The sequence below is a fragment of the Budorcas taxicolor genome, chromosome 5 (genome assembly GCF_023091745.1).
Source record: "Budorcas taxicolor isolate Tak-1 chromosome 5, Takin1.1, whole genome shotgun sequence".
NCBI classification, from domain to species: domain Eukaryota; kingdom Metazoa; phylum Chordata; class Mammalia; order Artiodactyla; family Bovidae; genus Budorcas; species Budorcas taxicolor.
In genome coordinates this window covers 106,556,121-106,581,002 of record NC_068914.1, presented here as the reverse complement: position 1 = coordinate 106,581,002, position 24,882 = coordinate 106,556,121, and the positions used below count along the sequence as shown (strand labels likewise).

General features: G+C 36.0%; 1 protein-coding gene across 4 annotated transcripts; it reads right to left on the bottom strand.

Annotated features, from left to right (window-relative positions):
- Positions 1–199: 199 nt before the first annotated feature.
- TMPO (thymopoietin) lies at positions 200–24,806 on the bottom strand. Of its 4 annotated transcripts, XM_052640163.1 has the most exons (9): positions 24,284–24,806; positions 17,047–17,173; positions 14,774–14,932; positions 9,481–9,578; positions 3,278–3,397; positions 3,082–3,177; positions 2,549–2,659; positions 1,495–1,583; positions 200–746 (listed from the first exon to the last, which is right to left on the bottom strand). In XM_052640163.1, the coding sequence occupies exons 1-9, from the start codon at positions 24,560–24,562 to the stop codon at positions 461–463; spliced, it is 1,365 nt and encodes a 454-aa protein (XP_052496123.1). In that variant the 5' UTR covers positions 24,563–24,806; the 3' UTR covers positions 200–460. The 4 variants fall into 4 exon arrangements, with proteins under 4 accessions (XP_052496123.1, XP_052496124.1, XP_052496125.1 ...); XM_052640164.1 differs by lacking the exons at positions 3,082–3,177; positions 3,278–3,397; XM_052640165.1 differs by lacking the exons at positions 2,549–2,659; positions 3,082–3,177; positions 3,278–3,397.
- Positions 24,807–24,882: the final 76 nt, after the last annotated feature.

The window sequence follows — 24,882 nt, the reverse complement described above, 5'->3', positions numbered from 1 at the left end:
TTCTCTTACTGAATCTCACATTTACCCTATCTCTAGTTTTTAATACAGTAGAGAGTAGTTCTTAAAATCTTTTCTGTAAGAATTCGAAGTATTTAAACGTGTAGCTTCACATTATACTGCCATGTTTTGCCCTTCTTGTTTCCCAAATACATAAAAACAATATACATTTTTCTCAAAAAAGAAATAAAGATGTCCACATTAAAAAAATAAAGCCTACAAAAAAGTTCCAGAGCTAAAAAAGGTTATTCATATGGCACGAAGTGATCTCCTACTAGTCCAAAGTTCCAAAACATTAAATGAAGTCCATTTATATATCTTGCTTGCTTTCAATGGAATACTACATTTATTGAGGTGAAATCACATTTTTTTTTGTTCTTGAGTCAACAAGTGTACACAAATGTTTTTTTAATACAGTTATTAAAAATAGGAGACCAAGTTGAATGTGCCAAAGACATATCATTCAGTTGACTTTTTTAGAGTCATTGGATAAAAACTTATAGAATGGATTTCCTTGGTTGGTTTCCATAGCTTGATAGACCAGAAACAAAAAACCGGCCACAACAACAAAGAGCAAAATTTTTACCCACATGGGAATGGAGCGTCCCTTTTTTGTCTTTTCTGACTTGACATCTGCCAAGGGAACATACTTAGGAATATATTTAGATGAATAAGATTCCTCCATCCTGAAATCACTGAGTTCTAATGGCCGGCCAGCAGCCCCTTTGATTGGTCTGCGGCAACTAGCACTGTTGGGAGTGAAAGGGGGAAGAGAAAAATAAATATTAGATAAAGTCATGACCTAAATAATATAAAATGTCATCATCATTCCTAACTTCAAACACATTCTTTGAGGTTATAGTAAAAAACTGTTATCAGTCAACCTATTTAAAACTTCTATACATTTTTCATTTAGATTCATGTTTTATTAGAAAATAATTATTCAGAGTATTATAAATAGTCACTAAATTTGCCTTTTTAAAGGTTTTTCAGAGCTAATACATTTACGAGATTAAGAGGAAAAAAAAAAAGATAGTTTGGTTGTGATTCCCCCGTGAGGAAATAATTCAACATATATCTTTTCAATTAGTAAAGAGAAACACTCAGGAATAAAACTGATTTCCTTCTTGTTTGCTTTCAGTTTAGATTTAAAAATAAGAATTAAATAATAGGTAAACTGATTTACTGACAACCCATCAGCTTAACAAATTTAATTTTGGAATTGACTCAACTTTCAAGAATATGAACTAGTTAGTGCTTAGAAGAATTAAAGAGCCCCCAGAAAGAACATTTTGCTTCTGAGAACAGAGGCACAATAATTTTGTGAAGAATTAAAATTTCCAATTATATATGAATATATAAAATAATTATGTTGTATACCCTAAATTTATACAATTTTAATGTGTCAAATATACTTCAATAAAGGTGGGAACAAATAAATAAATAACAATGCCCTAATAGAATACGTTATATACTTGTTTCAGTGTATGTGAATACCTAATTCCTGTTGGTGTAGCTGCTTCAAAGGGAAACATTTCCTTAAGAATATCCCTTTCTACTCTTCTTTCCTCTGTTTTTTCTCCCACCTATTAAGAAACAAACAACCACAAGTTAAAATTTAATATAAATGCACAATGATTAGAACATAATTTTAAACAGAAGTTACAGAGAACAGAATGCACTTAAATCTATCCAACTTTTACAACTGCCATTTTAAAATTCATTATTGCTTAATTATCCATGCATTTCCAAAGCTCTTCAAATTTCCTCAATGTGAAGATATGTTTATGTTGTAACGGGGATCACACATTCAAAAACAAAAAAATAAAATTCAACAGCTAATATGGCAGTGTTAAGTTCCCTCTGATGCTTTTCATTAGCATTAAAAGTATATTGTTTCTTCCTGTTAATTTTGTAATAAAACAAATGATCAAATATAGAATATAAAATTAAGATAGATCTTTTAACAAATTTTAGTATATGCTTTTAACTACAGTTAATCCAGTCTTCCTAACTTAAGAAACAAAATGATTTTTTAAACAACCCAATTGCTTTGCTAAATTACCGTTATGCCCAGATCAAAACAACCTTTGATGAAGAATCATTAAAATTATATCATGCAGTTAGTACTTTAAAGCTTAATTTTATAAGAGTTAATTCAAGTATTATACAAAGGCACTGTAAAGTCCCATTACCTGACCTTTCAATGAAAGATAGTATAGCTTCCCCCATAGCCCAATTAACACCTTCAACTCAGATCCATTTTAACAGAGGACATATTAGAAGCAGCACATAAATAACCACTCCCTTGAAAAATGGAACTTAAAGAGGCACATAGTAGCAAGAGGATAGTATTAGCATGTCATACTATATTAGTTACTTTTCACTGTCACTAATAAAGTATGCCTTCAAGATAATATATGCACATATATAGACACACACACCCCACCCAATTAAGAAAGCGCCACTCCCTCCCACTCCAAACAACAAATATAAATATTTCTTTATTAAAAGATCAATGGTAGCATCGATCTAAATTTTATTCATTTACTTCAGCTCTTGTCAATGGTTTCTTTGGTGTTCTTCTGGGTATGTCTGAGAATTCAGTGATTGGCAGAATAGGAGCTGCATGCTTGAAATTTCCAGTCACCCTATTGACAACCTGCCAAGATTCAAATTATTCAGACTCAGAATTATCCAAACAAAACAAAGACAACGTTAAAAGAAAAAAAAAGATAGTCGATTTCTATAATATTTGAAACTTTCCCTTAGTAAAAATTTAGGCATAAAAACCTAAAATAACTATTCAGTGTTTCATATGTGAAGGAAGCCTTATCATTCTTTAAACATGTTAGCAAAAAAGTATCCTTATAACACTTAAGGATTCTTGAACAATGAACTATATATATATTTAAGTGGCTATATTGAAAAATTCTAAAATTCAGAATTTATATGGGGGAAATGAATTTAAAATAGGCTTAAAAACATTTAAGTTTGAAGTTTGTCAAAATTTACCACCTCCCCAATTCTAATTAAAGGGTAATTTACAAAAAATACCACTTGTATATTATGAAACATATTTACTAAGGTTTCGTTGCTTGAAGCCATTATAGTTTCAGCTATGGGAGTACTCTCTGAAATTATTGCACCATCTATACGAAAATGTTCTGAAGTTTCCACCTGTTAGTTTGAAAACAAAATAAAAAACAATAAATATAAAAGAACCACTAAGACCCTACCAATCTGAAAACCCAATTCTAGGCAGTAAGCCTTGCATCACCCTTTTCCTCGGAGTTCTTCTTGACCCTCTTGTAGATTCCCTAGTTAATGCCTGCAGAGGTCCGCCTTTTGAAGATCCACTTGTCCATTCAGTCTCAGTTACTCCAGCTTGAGAATAGCTCTATTCAAGCATCGACACATTAAAAAGTCATATTCTAACATCAAAACCTTAATAATGATGGCCATATTAGCCCACTAAGAATCCATTAAGTTTCTAAATGCCAGCATTTGAAAATAACGCTCTGCCTTCCAAGTATCACTAAATGTAATGACTGAACAGATATGCAGGCACCAGAAAACACTGAAAATATGGTAGAGTCCAACTAAAGGAGCTCACATATTATAATAAAAGTGAGGGTGGGGGAACACATCAATTTATCACTGGCTCCTTTTGTGATGTGTTGTTCGCTATATGGCTCCAGTATCATAGCTGCATCTCTGGCTGTCTAAACAAAAAGCAGGCTGATCACGACTTGTAAGAAAGTCATTTATTATATATAAGAAGCTAATTTCCTTTTAAAAACAAAACATACATTTCATAATTGTTAGAACAGATTACACATTAGTCTTATTGTGTGGTTAGGACTATTTAAATAGAATCACGTGAAAAGCACTAGATTAGTGCCTCTACTTGAAGTTTTTGTTAAAATGTAGATTCTGATTCGGTAGCTCTGGAGTAAGGTTTGAGAGTCTACATTCCAAGTATCATCTTATTCAACTTTGAAACCTCTATTACCAGAGGATTCTTTTAAATTCTTTTAACTAGGGGACGCCCATAAATGATTAGTTATACTAGAATATGCCTAAATTGTCACTTCTGCTTTTAAGCTAATATTTTATATAGATAACTGATGTTTTTATATCCAAGTTAGTGTCTACTGATTTTAAAGACAGAAATATATTTTACTCTTATCTTAGGACAAGAATAGTCATCCAGTAAGTAAGTTCATTTGGCTGGAAGCATTACTACCAAAACACCACAAGGTACACACTTTGTCTCACACACCTGGTTTTGTATTTATCTCTATTTGGAACTGACTTTATAAGCTTTTCCCCTTTGACTCATAATTTGAACCTTTGGGTTTCTTTTCCTACTACCAAGAGGAAAAATCTGCTGAATGTAAACAATGTCAGTCAAAAGACAAATCTGTAAACAAATTACACACATATATAATGTGTGTGCATGTGCTTTGTTGCTCAGTCATGTCTGACTTTATGACCCCACGGACTGTATCCTGTCAGACTCCTCTGTCCATAGATGCTTCTTAATAGTTAAAATTTCTGGTTATCTGAGTAGCATGGAACACCAGTTTTAATCTGAGGTTCTCAATCCTGGTGGCACAGTATCACCTAGGAAGCTTTTAAAAAACACCAAATGCCCCAACCCCACCTTTGACCAATTAAGTCAGAATCACTTCTAGACTGGCCTGGGCTTAACAAAATTTTGTAGCTCCAAAGGGATTCTAATCTGTAGCCAGGGTTGAGAATAACTGGTTTAAGACAATGTAACTGACTTATTATGCATTTCAAAGTCAAGTATTTTTTTTCAAACTAATTCCAACACTGCTACTTCTTTAATAATCAATTAATTGCTCAAGGCTAATAAAAATAATAAGAGTACTTTAAAAAGACCAAATATTTTACCTATAACCATGAAGGTAAATGAGCGAAGAATCATCCTTTTCCTTTAAAACTGGTTATTTACCAAATTCCATGACTTTCCATTTGTTTTATTCCGAATAAATAACTGAGATAATCTCATCAAAATTTTACCAAACATCTACTTAAACTATTACAGTTTTTATACAAAAAAAAGTTTACATTTAAAAAATTAGTTATCTTTGACAGTAAAGGCCAAGTTCCATTTAAAGATTTATAAATTTTCTTTCCTGGAAGAAAACACAAGAAACTTATTGGTTGCCTATGGGAATAGCTGGCAACAGGGTAAGGAAGGACATTCTTCACTATAAATTATTTATGCTTTCTCTGGATCAGGTTTATTAAGTTCTCTGCTTGAGGACTGTCAACCAATTTTTATTAGTTCTTGACTATCACTATCTAATTTATTTAGAATTAATCATCTTCACAGAAAACTATCTTTCACAGTGAAAGTTAGTTTTCTGTGAAGATGATTAATTCTAAAAAAAGAAAATTTTTTTCTACCAGAATCCACTATGAAACAAGTGACTTTCAGAAGTATAAATAAAAACAAATTACATACAGTATTATAACTACTTCAAGTAAGATGGACCAAATAATTACTGACTGAAGAAACTCGTTGTTATCTGCTATATGCTCTGTGGTCAAGATAAGAATTGTAATGTCATCTATGTACAGCAAGATATTCTACAGAAAGTGGTCAATTTATCATGGAGACAACAGGAGGAAGAAACAAACAAACAAAAAATCTATCAGGTAAAAAGTTATTCAGAAGACATCAGGTAGTTGAGGCACATGAGAATGCAGGAACTAGGTTATTAAGGGAGGTTATATAAATCCCACTCAGTAAAAGTACAAGCTCTAAACAAATTTATAACTAGTTTATAAAAAAGATAATCAGGATAATTAAAATCCACCTTACTAAGAACTACTGATTTAGGTAAAACATGACCAATATGGTTACTCATATTAACATCAAAAAACAAAGCAAAAATGGCACCATATTCCTCCAGGAGGGAAAGATACTCTCACACAGTACTTGTGGGAATTGAAAATGCTTCAACTTTTACACAGGGGAATTTGCTAGCATCTAGAAAAACTGCCCAGTAATTTCATTTCTAGATTTCATAAACTGACTAAAACATGTTCGTTGGTTCACCTTCGCATCATTCAGAATACCACATAACTGAAAACAATCCAAATATCCACCAAAAGGAAGGCTGGTGGTTGAATAAATTACAGAAAATCCATAAAATGCAATACCATGCAGTGGTACAAAGCAATGAGGAGGATGGATCTACTATATCCTGTTATGAAGTGACTCCCCAGGATGTGTTCAGATTAAGAACAGAAAGACAGAAATGTGCAGTGTAGGCTGTCTTTTTTATAAGGAGGCGAGTGTATATAATAATAAAGAGATAAATGTATTATTTATCTGTATTTAAAAAAAGAAACAAAAAATAACCAAAATTTAATAGAAATAGTAACCTATGAATAGAAAGAACAAAGACAGAAGCCAGATTTCTGACTCTTCTTTTGCCCAAATAAAACCACATATATTCTCAATAATTAGAAAAAAAACCAAAGGACAAAAAAATTCTTTTAAGTGACTTTAAGCATAATATTTTGATTTTATATCCTTGACATAAGAAAAACTGCCCCCAATCTGAAACTGTAATTAGCAGTTTTACTATTAGTAGTAAATAGTGTTATTTAGAAACATAAATATAGTGAAAATTACATAAGAAGCTATTAAGAACCAAGATACTCAGCATAATAGAAGAGAGTCAGAAGTTTATAAGACCTAGAAAATAGCCTACATTCAAGTTTCTCAACTTGAGAAACTCATGATCTATTTTCTCTTTCTGAAAAATAAGTATTCCTAGCTCTACTCAGGCGTCCCTAGTGGCTCAGACAGTAAAGAATCTGCCTGCAATGCAGGAGACCTGGGTTCGATCTCTGGGTTGGGAAGATTTCCTAGAGAAGGGAATGGCTACCCACTCCAGTATTCTTGCCTGGAGAATTCCATGGACAGAGGAGCCTGGCAGGCAACAGTCCATGGGATCGTAAAGAGTTGGACACGACTGAGCAACTAACACTTCCACACTTTCACTAGCTCTACTCACTGAGAAAGCCCAGAACAATGACAACCCAGCAGGAAAGAACTCCCTGGCATCCAGGTTGTAGGTAGGTCCCAAATAATATTTTTCACTAAAAAGATTAGGAATTCTTTGGAAAAAATGACTGACTTATAAGAGGCAGGAAATATAAATGAGCCCAGGACTTCTTACTGTGCCAGAAAACAAGAAATTATCAAAGACAAATGGGGTCAATAAAAGAGAGAAACCAACTCAGTAATTCCCAGCAGCTACAGATGGCATAATTTGAACATGAAAAAAATAATGACTGCAATTGATCATATATCAAATATATAAAAACCATACTAGTAAAAACATATTATTGATCACCTTTCAAAATGACTAGGGCACTTAACTTGAAAACTGGCAAATAAAAAGCATGTAAGCAGTTATCCTGACTCTCCTACAGGAATTTTATTTCCAAGTAACTAAGCTATTCACAAGGGGAATTTCTTTATAAAGGAATTCTAGTTATATAGGTAAAAATACAAGTCACATCCCAAGTTATTAGTTGTGGCTAGAGGCTACTTAATGAATAGCAGATATAACACATTTCCATCATTACAGAAAGGTCTATTACATAGCCCCACTAAAAGTCTAACTCCCAGTCTACTGGAAATACAGGACATAAAATAATGACCCTTGAAGAAGCAATCTGCCAAATCCACAAAGTGAGAAATTCTGTAGAGAACTAATCTTGTTTCAGCACCAAATAAATGGAGGGAGGGAAAACAGTTACAGCGGAAATAGCTACAGACTTAAGACAAACTCTAAAACACTGAGTGATATGTGGAGTTTGTATGCAACCTAATTCGAGTAATTCAATCATAAAAGAGACACTTCTGAAACTGGAGGTGATTGTATGAAGAATGTATAGAGCTTTGAACACAGATATGAAAGAATTATTTACACACACACACACACAATGCCACTATCATTCCAAATAAAAATAAAATCCAGCTATTATCTTTTAGAGATATATACTGAAATACTGACATTTTAAGGAGTGAAATGAAAGGTGGTTGGAGATTCGTTTTAATACACTTCAGCAACAAACAACAAAACCAAAAAAACTAAAAAACACTGCAGGGTGCAGATGAAGATAAAACTGGTAAAATGTTAACTGTTGAGGTTCTGTGAATGGTCAATTAAACTCTTTCCTCTACTTTTCTATACAATTTAAATTTCGTATAATAAAGCCATCATCTAAATCCTGCCTGCCATCTCCTAAATGTACTTTCTCCTTTCACTATCTATCCTGTCCTTTGATTTAGATGTCTCAAGTCAAACAATTACCCCTTGAACCATATTTAATACCATCCTCCCAACCTCAACCTCTTTTTAACCTGGTATTTGACAAATCAATGCATTCTTGTTAGCACTAAACCATCTTGCCTACATTAACTGGACCAAAGTTCTCCATGTGTGTCTATTTCAGTGCTCTTCACCAGATCTTCCTAGTTTCTCTTGCTTTGTTATTTCCTCATTCTTCAGTATGCCCCTGCAGCTCTTCCCTGGCCATAACAGATAAAATGACAAAATATTTATTCCAGTCTTTGTTCAATATTAAACAAAATCTTCTTTCATTCAAAGTTCTATACATTGTCCATACAGTCACTAAGCTTGTTGCTAACAAACAGATCCGATATTCAACCTAATTGCATCAAACTAAAAGAAACAGGGCTTAGGAAATCAATAACACTTCCACTGAGGATGTGTGACTTAAAAAATGACAAAGGAAGAATGAAAAAGATAAACAGTCAATGAGACAGGAAAATGATAAGGAAAAGAACTCTAGGGATAGATCAATCCTTGATTAGTTAATATTTTGTAAACTGAATTCATTTATATCTGTGCTTAATTTTCCCTTAATTTCTACATTTTCCTTTTGGAAAACTGCACCTTACCTCCCCTATAAAATGATGAATTTTCATCTAGATTAAGGAAAGAAAACAGTATGGTCTTAGGACCAGACTAGCTTCAGAACTAAGGGGAAAGCCACAGAATATAAGACAGAAAGAAAAGCAAAATCAAAGACCTAGAAACAGACACAAATATGAAACCATTACCCTGCCTTTTATCATATCAGAATTCCTCAGGGGTTTCCACCTTTTAAAAATATTGGCATTTCTCTTAAAAAGGCAACATGCCTGGCTCTGAACCATGTTTAGCACAGAATCAAACACAAATGAGACATTTGCTAAACACAGCTTTTGCAGTAAACACAGGATACACTACTGACAGAACACAAAAAGTTTAGACTTCCAGAGTCATTTAATGAACACTTTATTATTGAATGTGCTGGATTCTGGGTGTCAACTATTAACTACAGGCTGGGACACAGGCAAGTTAAGTGTTGTAGCAGATTACTTACACCTGAATACAGTGATCATAAAGCTAGAAATACCTGATTGTGCTCAACTCTTCTTTGCTTGAGTGTTACTGGAGTCTTTGCTCTGCCTTTCAGTGGTTCTCTCTTCTCAAGCTTGAGCTCTATTTTAGAGTCTGGAAATAACATTGGAGAAACTGTTACTCTCCGAAGTACACCATAAACTGTGTCATCCTAACATTACTTGGAACCCTGGTTTTTAGTTTCACTGATATGTAAAACAACTCTATTGGTATTATCTCAATAGACCCAAACTGGTTAACTGCAATATCTGTCTTTAAAAACTTTTCTCATCCTTATTTTATTCCATTTTTATGTCATCCACTCCATAATATGATCACCACTTCTTCCTATTTACTCTTTTTTTCTCCCCTGGGACTAACAGTCTGAAACAATGTAAAATTCCAGAGGCTTTTCACTGAAAACAATCTAGAAGTGAGAAAAGGACGTTAAAAAACGCATAGTTACCATTTGATACAGTGCATTATTACTATACAAAGGTTTTTAAATTAAAATATAGAATGTGGAAGGGAAGGTGCTATAAGAATTTGAAGAATGAGAAAAACTTGAATGGTATCAAGCTGCTAACACAGTATTCTTGCCTGGAAAATCCCATGGACAGAGGAGCCTGGTAGGCTACAGTCCATGGGGTCTCAAAGAGGTGGACACTTTGTGAGTAATTTTTTTTTTCCCAAGGAAGTATCTTGTTCACAGAAAAGTACAACCAATCATCAGTCACTTCTCCTTCTTTCCATAATAAAGTAACATTTCTTTGAAGAGAAGCTAGTGTATATATTACTAAGCATATCACCATGATGGTTATTACCATAAGAATTCAAATACATGTATCTTTTTATATGGTTCAAAATCCCATTCTCCTAGTCTTGATTTTATCACCATTTGAGGGGCTAGATTTTTCAAGAGACTGATAAAAATTTTAGGTAGCTTCCATACTTTTGCGGCCATTTATCAGTGTAACAAAATTAATGTTGTCACTTCTATTAACAAAAAAATAATTACTTTCTTATCAGAGACAGAAATGGAGTCAATTCTTAAAACAAAAGCTTTGTTTCCATGGAGTATGTGCCTTGCTAACTATTTAGACTAGTACTAGTCACTCCAGTCTACTTCAAGTTTCCCAAAAATAGTGATTTTTCCTTTTAACTATGTCAGTTCAGATAGTTCCATCTTTATTTAGGATTAACGTATTAACTCCATCCCCCACTTCCTAGTAATTCTATTAATGGCTCTATTATCTATGGGACAATCCTTAACAAAGTCTTTTGTCCGTTAACTCAGAATCTTAAGAATCAGAAAGCACGAAGTAAAGAACCCAACAGTAGTTAGCAGAAATTTGGTTACACAAATTAGTCATCTGGTTACAGACTAATTTCTCTTACAAACTTAAATTTCAATAGCTGATAAAAAACATGATCCTCATGAACTATACTTCAATTAAAAAAAAAACAAAAACCCACGGTCCTCAAATAGGAAAAAAAACCAATCTGAATATTTTCAGCTATACCACTGGAATGTCAAGTGAGTTTCTATGAGGAAATGGAAAAGCCATGTTCATCCACAAATATCTAACTTGTTGCAACTCCAAGAATAAAACACACATACAACATGTTTGTGGAGACCACACAAAACTGTTCCAATTTAACAACTTTATTGAATTTGCAGAAGCATTCTACAGTTACACATTAAAAAAAATCACAGAGTACTTAGTAGGTACATGTATACATGTACATTTCAAAAGACAAATAACAAAATTACTCCCAGTAAGCTGCAAAGATGGACAGGTTTATCTAAGAATATAGTAATAGCTCTAAGTCCCAAGAGACTGCATTTTGCTTATACTTAATCTACTATTTTCCATAAAAATACAAAGAAATTCAATAATCAAGTGCTTCTACAATTAGACTCTCTCATCTTACAATCATAGAAATGAAAACAAAGAATATACTGCTTTATATTGACACACAGAAACTGGTATACAGTATGATTTCTTATAACTTAAAAAAAAAGCTAATAAATTTGCTTTGAAAATTTAGCTTAGATTAAGCCAAATCATCCATGAATTACTATACACCTTAGGAGTGTAAATTCCATCTTTCTTAATTCACCTGACTATAGTTTTACAGTTATGGTGAGACTGCAGTATCCCAGAATATTATTGGTCTAGAGCAGTATTTCTCAAAGTGTGGTCTACCAACTGTTTGCTACCAGTCCATGAAAAAATGAGGCATTTGCACTGGAATGTAAATCAGCACTCTTTCTCAATAAAATTTTACCTCAAAAATAAACCCTGTCATTGGTCTAGATTCAAATTCTGGTACATGCTTATCTTATCTGTGGATAAGTAACAGTTCGTAGACTGGCACTTTGAGTTGCATTGATTTGGAATATTATGAACAATACTGTAGACATCAGCAGAAACAACACAAGTGAGAAGAGAAAATATGTAGATAAGTTCTGGAAAGCAAAGAGATATTTAGTAATATTTAAACCATGAAGACTCAACTTATAATCTAGTTAATGGAATTTTCTTAGAGAGCTATAAGAAAACCTTAAAATCTTAAAATAGGAACAACAACTATTTGAGAAAAAAAATATGATCTAGAAAAGCTTTAATTTGTTAGTCTCAGGCTTTCTATATATCCAACTTTGAAAAAAGGCAGTTATATGAAGGCAATTACCTTTATAGTGCAATTTAACTGGTAGAAGTTTGACAGTTTGGCATAAAAGTATTTCAAATTCCTAGAAAAGCTGCCAAGTTCCCCATATTAAAGATTACATAGATGTTTTTATTATTAATTTTACTAGTGTTTATTTCCATGCTTTTTAATTACTTTGAGTACTTCTCTTCCAAATAATGTCCCACCGTTAAAGGGCGCAACAGCCAGCTTATTCTTAGAAGCTGGATTCATTTTGCAATCCTTTAGCCAGAGATGTCGGCGGCCTAAAGTGGAAGATCCCATGGTATGGGCAGCCATCTTTACCTCATCAAAGGCAGCTTCACAAAGGAATGAGGCTGCATCATATGCTCTGCTTAGCAATCCAAGTGCCTGGTGCGTGCAACTAGGATCTGAGCTAAGAATTTGTGCAGCCTGACTCACGTCTGCCTGCAGAGCCCGAACTACAAAGGCAGTGTGGGTTGCAACCTGCAATGCTGATGCTGCAGCTTCATAGGTTCTACAAAGTGCTAAGTCCAACTCTTTATCACAGGACTCAGTAGAAGCTGCTCGAATACCCGCTGGTGGAGTGGCATGAGAAATAAACTCTAGGATTTCATCATCTACTTTTGGAACTGATAATATCCGTGTTGCCTCTCTAGAAGAAACTGGATACTTGCATGCCAATGAAGGCAGCTGCCTATCAATTTGCTGCCACTCCTCTTCAATTACTTTTAAAATAGATTCATGGAAGGGGAAAGATAGTTCGGGGGCATCTATTTTATCATGCTGTGACTGCTTAGACATTTCTATGCCTAAAGTAGTGAGCGAGTGAGAAACAACAGTTTTTGCAAAAGACATCAGTTCAGATCCAGGTGTATTTTGAAATGTTACAAAGGAACCTGAATCCTTTTCCTCTACTGACTTTTCACTGAATCTCGGTAATTTTCGTGGAGGAGATGACGGTTCAGTTTCTTGAACATTAGATGGACCAATTCTCTTCCATGTATTTTCTACATTGAGAAGGGGTGTAGAGTTAGAAGTCCCTGGCAAACTACCTCCTCCACCCTGGACCAATAGAGAATTGACATAATCTCTGATTGCCCTAGCAAGTGGTGGAGAAATTACTTGTGATTGCTCAGACTCTTCTAGTGCTTTCCTTTCACTGGAGAGAACTGAATGATCTGAACCATGGGACCTCTTGGTACATACTGGCTGAATTCCACTTTTCTCTCCAAAGTAAATATTTTCTACTGTGTCTTTATAGCAAGTACTGGTGGTTTCTTTAATCAGTGAAGGAGAAGCTGCAGCAGAGACCAACATGGCAGCGAGTTCATGCTGAGGAGATGACGAAGAACTTTTCTCTAAACATCTACCATGGCTAGACTTGGAGGAAAGAAACCTCCCTCCAGAGGCTAACTTTTGGTCCCTGTCAGGCAAGGTTGTGGCAATAAGAGGTTCCCTAGGTAGGTCTCCCTTAGAAGAATGTACTTTCTTAGCTGCCTGTTGTTCTGTCCTGCCCAGAGGAGGACGGGTGGAGATTTCAGGAAAAGAAATAGCCTGAAAAAATCCACCAGAGGCAGTAGTTGGAAGTTCAGAAAAAGGAACAAAATCCCTAGTGGACTTCGCTTTCTTGTGTTCTTTCTTCTTTCCTGTAGAGGCAAAAGAGGCAGGAAGTTTAAGCATTACTTGTGTTTAATCTGATTCTACTCTTTGCCTCTTTGCTAACATAGTGGTGTTGAAGGAAAAGACTATATTTCATACTCAGAACAACCAATCTGACAGATTGCGCCCTGACAGGCAATGCTTATAGAGATATAAGCAATTTGAGTCATTAAATAGTCATGAGTTAACAAACAAGTCATATGAATTAAAAATTTCTAAGTGTCAAGTTGTCATATTTTAAAAGGTTGTTTATTTCACATACTACTTGAAAAATATTTATATACCACGGCCAATTTTCCTTAAAATAGCCCACAAAAAATATGTCAAATTTACTATAGTTGTCTTGAAATCAGATCTTCTAGCAAAAATTACAAATTTAAATGCGTATCAATAGAGAACAGAGAAAACATGCCATATGTAAATACTACTGCTATATGAGAAATAAACCAGACATATGTAATAAATCAAGAAAAGATTTTAGTAATATAACACAGAATAAAGAAAAACAAGTGGCAAGATTTAGCATGATACCACATTGATTTTTTAAAAAGTACAAAATAATACCACAGGCAGATGTATATGAAAAAGTATTTAAAAATAGGCTGCAAAAATTAGGATCAAATTAATGATAGTGTTTGCTTCTGTGGAGACGTTACTCGGAAAGGGGTAAGCAGGGAAACTGTCTCTACTTGTAACACTTTTCCTCTTAGAAAGATGAGACTTGCAGCAAAAAAGATAAGGATACTTGGCAATTTTATGTGACAAAAATTAGACATCTGTACTTTCCTGTTTCTTAGAATTCTCAACAAAAGGTATTAAATTACTTGGAGGACTAATGATAGGAGCAAAATCTACATATATCTTGGTAATATTATTTAAAATTTTACCTTCTTCATGTTTTTCATATCTGATGAATCTGAAAAATTTTTATTTTTTTGATTATATAGTTTATTAACATCACAAAATTTTACCTTCTTCATTGTCACTGTATCTGTCAGAGTCATTACTTCCATTCTGTCTTGTGTTTTCCACTGAAGAAGAAATTGCTGGCAGAGGAGTAGAAGATCTAGATTCTGTTCCTTGTTCCCTCAGTTTCAACAGCTTCTTCTCATATAGTTTCCTGGTTGTTCCTGCATTAAGGCAGAACTTGCTTTATTACTTGTACTGTCTTGATTTAAGATTCAGCTCAGACATTATCTTTAGAAACATTAAAATGTTACTTTTCGCTGTTTCTTCTTCTAAACTAAGTGCTTAAAATATTTTCTAAAACAGGTTTTTTCCTGAGATTTTAATACATGATTATAACAATGTTTTTTTCTTTTTAGTAGCATGGGATACACAATAGATTGATTTAGCTCTTAAGGACATCCTACTACTGAAGAGCCACATACGACTGAGTACCTTTGATTGAAAAGCTTTGAACTTTGTGTAATTTTTCTAGTACTATGTAGTGACTGTTGTCACTTTAGTCGTGTCTGACTTTCTGTGACGCTATGGACTGCAGCTCACCAGACTTCTCTGTCCATGGGATTCTCCAGGCAAGAACACTGAAGTGGGTTGCCATTTCCTCCTCAGGGGTCTTCCCAACCCGGGGATAGAACCCACATCTCCTACATCTCCTGCACTGGCAGGCAGGTTCTTTACCACTAGCGCCACCGTAGTATTTGCCTTTGTCGAAAAATGTTTATAAACAGACTGTACTCTAAACTATTATGATTTAAACCCCACAATTCTAAGAGATTAATATGCCTATAAAAGGCCATTCAGTTATGGAAAAAGCCCTGTAAGTCAGATTTTTTAAAATTCAATGTATCTGACACACAACACAGTAAACTTAAGATGTTAAATCATAAATATACTGCTGCAGTAAAAATAACCTTTTATGGAAAATGTGTTATAAACAGAAATTACACACCAATTAGATAGCAAAATAAAATTGATTATAAATAATTTAGTTAAACATCAGTGACAACTTAAAACCAAAAATAGTTTTACACTAATGTATGTCTTTCCCTGATTTCTATAAGAGGAATAAAATGATAAACATGTTTTCTAGAAACAATGTGCATCTCAGAATGCTATGTATAAAAGTAGTCTTAAGAGGAAGAGCTGGGGAAGGGGAAATAGAGAGCTGTACTTAATGTTTCAGTTATATAAGATAAATAAGTTCTAGAAATCTAAGTATGGCTTGGGCTATAGTTAACAATACTGTATCACATCCTTGAAATTTGCTAAGAAGGTAGATCTCTGCTCTCACCACACATACAAGAAAACCATATGAAGTGACAGATATGTTAATTAGCTTGATTACGGTGATCATTTCACAATGTACAGTAAAACAGCAAGTTGTATACCATATATGTACAACATCTGTTTGTCAATTACACCTCAATAAAGCTGGGGGAAAAAACAAACAACTGGCATATCAACATGTAATTTAATATGCTTGATACACAATACACAGGTTCCAGCATCTCCTTTTACAATTTTAAATGAAAAATATAAAAAGTGTATTCATTGTCTGTTTCTAATTATATTAACAGGCTTACTATCATCCATTTGGAAGCAGTACATTAATTCTTATTTGCAACTACACCTATAGATAAAAACTCACAAATCTACAGAATTCAAAATTTTATATAACTTAGAAGATCAAATAGAACTTTCTCATCTTTAGTTTATTGCCAACACCCTCCAAAATTAAGGCATATCAGCCTTGCAAACTTAATGACTTAACAATAACCAAATGATGAAAATCCAGGGTATTTACTTTCAAGTTTTCTCTTTTCAGTTTGTTCTTTAGGGTATCCTTCTTGAATTACAATTAAGATAAGACTTTTTTAATCGCATTTTTAATGGTAACTAAAAGGGGGTACTATGCTGGGAACTGAATAACTTGAATTATATTAACAAGTCTGTCAGTAACTTACTGATTTGGATTAATCTGGCCAGCTATGTTACCTCAGATTTTCCTCAACTGTTACATAAGACCCATTATGTCTCACCAAGCAATATGATATGGGCACAAAACGAAACAATCGCAACAGAGTAATCTTGAGGATTATATAGTTCAGTTATCTAATTATATTTTCCCCCACCTATATTTACATTTAGGGAAACTGAAGTCCTGGTCATAAAAATAATTAATGACAGACAGGCCCTTAGAACAAAAACTCTACCTGCTAGACAAGAGGGGAAAACAATTTAGGGGACTGCTTCATAAAAAGATACTTAATCAGCTTACCCACAATAGGACCAGGGTTCACTCCGTATTTCACAAGCTGATCCAGAAGATCTTCGTTAGAGAGCTCTGTTACATCTAGATCATCTTTATCTTCTGGTCTGGGTTTATCAGTTTTCTTTGTGGCTTTCTGTAAACAAAGTCCAGTTATCAATTTCTAATTAAAATTTCCAAATTAAAAAATTTTCACTTACTATATAACAGTGCATATAATAAACATGCAAATTTATCTTCAGGCTAACTTATACTACAGTAGGGCTTAGCAATTTGATTAATTCAAAAGCAACTCATTATTCAAAAGTATTTTGTAAGTTCAATTATAATTATACAAACCTAACAAGGCAAGCAAGTAACTCAAATTTTACTTATTACTGTTAAAACAGTCAATTTTGGTTAACTTATCTAAGAAGAGGTGATGGTACCAAAAATTTCAAAGAGCAAGTCTGGGTCTGAACATTTTCATTCAGATATTCGTAAATAACAATTTACTACTGGCTTTTCAATAATTCTTGACAGTTTAAACCAGCAAACTTTAAGACTTTACCATAAAGATTTAATCATGTTATGCATAAAAATGATTGCTTTCAAACAAGCATACTGGAATTTAAGAAGCCCAAACGGATATTCTTTTTGTATATAGTGACTTTAGTAGCCAGTTTTTTGACACATGAAGGAAATCAGACTTTATGAATACCTATCACCTCTGTTACTGCTTTGTTGCCACACAATCTACATGACCATTTCACTAAGACTAGCTGAAAAATGTGGAACAAACGCAGAGAAAAAAATTTAAAGGTGGTTTTTAAAATAATTTAAGGAATAGCATTATTTACTGGAAAAACTATATAAACTTCCAAGGTTAAACAGGGGAAGGAAGTGAAAGTCTGGTTACCTTTTAGGGTTGTGGCAAATAGCTTCACAAATGGCTCAGTAATCCCAGAAAGCATCAGAGTACTGAATATAAATGGTTGTTTAAATAATGGCCACAAATATCAAAGTCATTGTAGGCCTAGATTACTATTTAAGGCACAAGAGTCAATATTGCATCCTAGAAATACTTTATGCAAAATGGTGAAAATCATAAAGTTGTATGGGCTGTTTACTTTCCAATGATGCGGAGGGGGAAAGAAAAGCCAGGCAAATAATGTACTAGAATTTGTTTTTCAACCAAATAAAAATGTGAAATAACTTTATATAAAGAGCATAAGTTATGACCAACATAGACAGCATATTAAAAAGCAGAGACATTTCTTTGTCAACAAAGGTCTGTCTAGCCAAGGTGGGTTTTTCTAGTAGTCATGTATGGATGTGAGAGTTGGGACTATAAAGTAAAGCTGAGCGCCGAAGAATTGATGCTTTTGAACTGTGGTGTTGGAGAAGACTCTTGGGAGTCCCTTGGACTGCAAGGAGATCCAACCAGTCCATCCTAAAGGAGATCAGTCCTGGGTGTTCATTGGAAGGACTGATGTTGAAGCTGAAACTCCAATACTTTGGCCATCTGATGCGAAGAGCCGACTCATTTGAAAAGACCCTCATGCTGGGAAAGATTGAGGGCAGGAGGAGAAGGGGACGACAGAGGATGAGATGGCTGGATGGTTATCACCGACTCGATGGACATGAGTTTGGGTAAACTCCAGGAGTTGGTGATGGACAGGGAGGCCTGGCGTGCTGTGGTTCATGGGGTCGAAAAAAGTTGGACACGACTGAGCGACTGAACTGAACTGAACTGAAAGAGCATAAAAAGAACAATGTCATCAACACAAGAGAAATTGTCAACACAATTTTCTAAGTGTCAGGAAAAATTACCAAGGGTACTTTTAGGAGGCTTTAAAATTGTACTCATCTAGGATCATCAAGCTCAAATCTTAAGCAACCTACACCTGGTATCAAAATAGCTTCCTAGAGTCACTAGGAGTTCTAGATATCAAATCCTTGAATTCTTTACAAAAGGCTTTAAAAAAAAACAAACAGACCTAATCCTGTCACCTACTCGAATTTCCCAAATAGATTGGGAAGAAAAACTCCATTGTGTAACATAAATACTTTAGGCATAGATCACTTGTAGAAAAAAATTCCTCCAACCACAAGGATATTCAAATTCTCTTAACGTCTATGAATTTCAACGTCTGGATGCAGCCTGAGGTTTTCAAGAACTCTATCTTTGGTGCTCACCACATTCAATACTTAGTTTCTATTAGTTATCTGCACATATGCTTTACTTTTTCCAGATGATAAACTCCTTCAGTCTGGTCTGTTAGCAAAATCTCAGAACTTTTGGAAGAGTTGCCCCTATTTAAAAAAATCTTACTCCATTCTGAGTCCTAATCATGGGCCTGAGAATCTTTATTCTAATGTGTAGTTTAGATAATTTTGGATGCAGCATTTAAGAGGATAACAAAACAGGAGTACTGTCATATTGTAACCCAAGCATCTGAAATTAAAAAGAGTGCCTGACATAGGAAAAGGTACCTGATAGATGTTTCGTTGAATGAATGAATCAAAGTGCCATCCAATGAAGGGGAAATCAGCCACTTATTTAAAAAAAATCAATTTCTTATTAAGAAAGAACAAAGCCTTAGCAAACCCAAGCAGGAAACCAGCTTCCTTACATTTTCCTGAAACAGTGAAAAACTACAGCTGTACAAAGAAATTCTGAGTAAGAGGCCAATAAACTGGCATAAGGTAAGTCAAATAGCGCAGGTGTTCATATCACGGCACCTGAGCTTTACTTTTAATGAAAAAAAAAAAAAAAAAAAGTCCCAGAAAAGTAATGCCATTCTATGAAATATCAGATTTAATGAGAATATAAAAATTGGGAGCATACATATTTACCAAGTAGTGCAGTATACATGTTTATCAAACCAGCAGTTTCAACCAGGAAGAAGGAATCATTAGCTGCACCGATTTCTGCCTCCAACGAGCTTTGTTCCTTTAAGTAAATATGTAATCTGTTTCCTTTGGTCAAAAATATCAAGTACCAATTAGGTGCCAGGCACCACTCTCTAGTTTCTTCCCAACTACCAGATGATCTCTAATTTTTTTTTTAACTTTAAAATCCAAAAGTTCTATATCACCTAATGAGCCACTCATCTAAATCTCTACCATTACCAGCAAAGATGCTGAAAAGTGAAAATGAAGTCGCTCAGTCGTGTCCAACCCTTTGCGACCCCATGGACTGCAGCCTACCACGCTCCTCTGTTCATGGGATTTTCCAGGCAAGAGTACTCGAGTGGGTTGCCATTTCCTTCTCCAGAGGATCTTCCCGAGGCAGGGATCAAACCTGGGTCTCCCGCATTATAGGCAGACACTTAATCGTCTGAGCCACCCGGGAAGTATTAATATAACTTTATTACTATAAAACAGATTCTACTGAGCATTTATATACCAAATTGTGTTCTAAGTGCCTTACGTATTAACTTGAAAGAAACGGAAAGTCATTCAGTTGAGTCTGACTCTTTGTGACCCCATGGACTCTCTAGTAGTCCATGGAATTCTCCAGGCCAGAATACTGGAGTGGGTAGCCTTTCCCTTCTCCAGAGGATCTTCACAACCCAGGGATCAAACCCAGGTCTCTTGCATTGTAGGTAGATTCTTTACTGTCTGAGCCACAAGGGAAGCCCAACTTACTGAATCCTAAATATCCTACGTGATAGATACTTCCACTTTACAAGAAAGGAAACTGAAGCCCAAAGTTGTTTAGTTAACTCAAGCAATCTGCATACTAAGTTATATGGTAACACCTGAGCAGACTTTGTATACATCACTTTCACAAACTTACCTCATCCAATTCTCAATGTATTATGGTAAAACTGTACTGCTCTGGCATTAAAGGCAACAACATTCAGAAATCCCATGTTGTAACAGCTATCATGTGCTATAGTTGCTGAGTACTACATGCCTTCACAAATGCAAGCTCATGTAATCCTCAATCTAAAGAGTTATTAGATTATTCCTATTTCAGATGAAAATTGAGCATCTGATAGGCACTGTTCTTTGTTTGAGATCATCTGAATAAGGGCAGACCTGGGATTTGAATCTGTAATTCTGAATCAGAAGCCAGTACCCTTAACACCTCACTGTAGGTGGTCCATTTATGATTTAACATTTACTATATAACATACTCCTCACTGTTCTGCTCCATGTCATTAAGTATTTGTTAAAAATTCATAATTCAACAGATTAGACCATTCAAAAATGCCATGCTCTCCTGGATCCCGTACAGCTACGATGTTTTACACCCTGGAACTGAAAGGCAGACCATCACCTCCGTAAATGTTTATTTTTGTCGAAAATATCAGTAATTCCATCACCACAAAATACTGGTTACCATCAAGATGGATGACACAGAAAGCTTAGAAAAAAGAAAACTGAAAACAAAAACCAAATTCTGAACATGTAAACATTCTGTCCTATCACAACAAGTGAACCTGCTCATGGCAGTGGCTGAAATGAAACAACTCCTTTAATTAAACATATTCTACATAAACCCATATTAAAATCGAAGGTATACACTATGTCCTTGGCCAAATCCACATTAATGTTTGTTTTAAAATGTTAAAAAATTCACCATTAAATTTGGCTTTCTCCGAAGTTATAAATATTCTTTTAAGAAATGTGACTCTAAGGACTTCCCCAGTGGGTCAAGGAGTTAAGACTCTGCCTTCCAATTCAGGGGGTACCAGCTGGATTCCTGGTTGGGGAATTCAGGTCTCACATGCTGCAGGGTGGGGCCAAAAATTAAAAAAATACAAACAAAAAACACCTGACTCTATACTGTTATTACACATAGGGCTAAAAATGACTGGAACGTAAACACTGTATATACAAGAGGAATAATTGTATAAAAAAGGAGAATAATTTCATATACCAATTATAAATAGCATACAGTATTCTTATAAATTCAATGTTTTTCCTATGCCTAATAAAAAAAAAAAACAACCAGACCCCTCAGTTAAAATAGAACTCATTTTTCACTTAATGGGCTTTAAAACAGAAAATGATGTTGCTAACCAACTACCACTGTTAACCTTCTCAAGTTGTTGATACCATTGAGTCCAACCCAGGGTACACATTTCTGAGTTTTAAATGCACAAGGTAGAGAAAACTTACAGCTATGTCTATGATACAGTTGTTCTCTATAATGATTGAAACAGTAATTGAGATACACATTACTGGACAAAGGTTCTTTTAAAAAGTTACTTTCTTTCACTCAGTTTATCTGCATGTGTGTGTGCTCAGCTGCTTCTGACTCTTTTCGACCTTATGGGCTGTGTAGCCTGCCTGGCAGCCTGTCCATGGGTTCCTTCAGGCAAGAATACTGGAGTGGGTTGCCATTTCCTCCTCCAGGGGGATCTTCCCCACCCAGGGACAGAATCTTAGTCTCCAGTGTTTCCTGCATTGGCAGGCAGATTCTTTACCACTGAGCTTACCTGGGAAGTCTGTTTATTTGCATTGTGCTGACTAATTTGGATAAAGTTGGTAATTTACTGAGCTAATCTAAGAAATTAATTACAGTGGTTGGTAGGTCTACAGGAAACAAACTCTGTAGTTAAGAGCCCATCATAGGAACTCAACAATGTTGGATAACTGAACTGAAATTAAAAATTTTTACATTCAGGTCTTCTTATACCCCAAACACAGGTCACATTGGGACATACTCTCCTCTAAAGTTGGAGAAAAAACATCAAAACTGAGATGGTTGTTTCTGTCGACAACAAATCATCATCAGAATAAGAGGAAATAATCCTATCACACATATACAACCAAATACTTCCACAATTCAAGAATGATACATTTGTACAGAAGACCACCATAGGAGTCTATATAAGATTAAGGAAAAAAGTGCTGATTTAAATGGAAAATATTTCATTTTTCAACCAAATTTTTACTAAAATATTACTTTTGTTTTCTGAGGCGCTGGGGAAAAACAGGTAAGGGATATCCTTTATTTCAAAAATAAATTTCTTCTTATGAAATACAGTGGCTTTTTTCAAATCCACAAAAATAAGGCATCAGAAACAATAAGTTGAGATTTAACTTTATTTATCAAACCAATATTTATTTGGCACTACCATATGCCAAATACCGATTTAAGACGTAAGATTTTCAATTTCTCTAAAGCCCAGGCTTAAGATTTAGTTAAATCTACATGTGTCTACTATATCTTTCCTTCACTTCCATATAGGTAGTCCAGAAAACACACTGGATAAGTTTTTTAAAACTAAAGTTAAAATAACTTGAAAGAAGCAGTCCTTAATCAGTACCAACAACTCCAAACTCCACTTTTAATGTTTTACAAAGCACTATACTTTACACCAATCAGTTTTAACCATATCCTATTATGATTTGAAGTGACAACCAGGCTTATTAATACTAACAAAACCCAAACTATTCTCAAACAAAATGCGCATTTGCTGGAGCCAATCTGAATTCGGGATTAAATATTTCAAACTGCAACACCAACAAAGCAGAATGTCACGAAATAAACACTTCTCCTAATTCCAAAGGCTCTCCTTTCTTCATGTAAATACACCAAAACAACCAACCTTCCCAAACCATTAGTACCTAGGATTTTCAAATATTTGAGCGTCTCTCATAGTCTTTCAAAGATACATTTTTAAAAGTTTGCTGAATTTAGAGTAATGCTGCCCCGCCAAAAAACAGCCTGGTGCTAGCAAGGAGTAACCCCAACAGGAAAAACACAAATCGTTCAAAAAGCCCTCCTTATGCAAAGAAACATAAAAAGGCGGGAATTTCTTTATTTAAAAATTTGGTTAGATATCAGCATGTCACAAATTGCCCTCCAGGGAGCGCTCTGAGATCCGCTCACCAGTCATTTCGGTTAATAAAGCGGGAAAACGCTCGAGCGTAACCTGTAGCCGTTTCGAGCTAACCCTTCTCGGGGCTTTTCAAAAAGGGCTGGGAAGTCCCGGTCTCACTACCCGCTCCCGACGGCCGGGGGTGCAGGGACACCGACCTGTCCGCGCGCAACCCGAGGGCAAAGCTAACTTCACAGCCCACGACACACCACGGCCAAGACGCGCGCCCCGCGGCCCCAACTTCGGGGCTCTCCGCTCCGGCCCCTCCCCTCTCAGAGCCCGAGGCCAAGAGGCCGCGGCGGGCGTCCGCAGACCCAGAGGCCAGCCCCCTGGGCGGGTGGGGTGCCTATCCCGCCGCCGAGGCCCGAGGGGGCGCCCACTGCTCAACGCCCGCCTTTGTGGCCCCGGCCGGGCGTCCTTACCCTGCCGACGGCGGCGCGGCTGCGGCCCGCGACGGTGGCCCCGGAGCCGAGAACCGGGGTAGGTTCGCGCTCCTCGTCGCTGGAGAAGTCCGGGGGCCCCTTGCTGTTGGCGCTGGTGGCGAGCGGCGGCCGGTTGCGCGCCGTGAGGTGCTGCAGGTAGAGCTGCACATACACGTCTTTGCGCTGCTCCCCGGCCGGGAGCGTCACATTGTTGGCGACCAACTCACTCTTCAACTTCTCTTTCGTCAGGACCGAGGGGTCTTCCAGGAACTCCGGCATCTCGGCGGCGAATCCCCTTCCCCGCAGCCCTCACACCCTCCGCTCACGCCGGCGCGCTCGCTCCTCGCCCGCGGTGGGGGGCGCCGCGTTCCCGCCTCCGAGCCTCACGGCTCCCGGCCGGGACTGGCGCCTCGAAGCCCAGCGGAAACCCGCGCACACAAAGCCAAGCCAAAGGCGGACACAAAAGCCCCTGCAGGACAAGTGCGGCCCAGTGCGGCCAAGCCAGGAGTCCGCACCAACCCCAGCCCACACACCACGGCCAGGGGAGAATTCTCTTCGCCCACGCCCCAAGAAGGCGCGCCGCCATTGGCCTGCGGCCG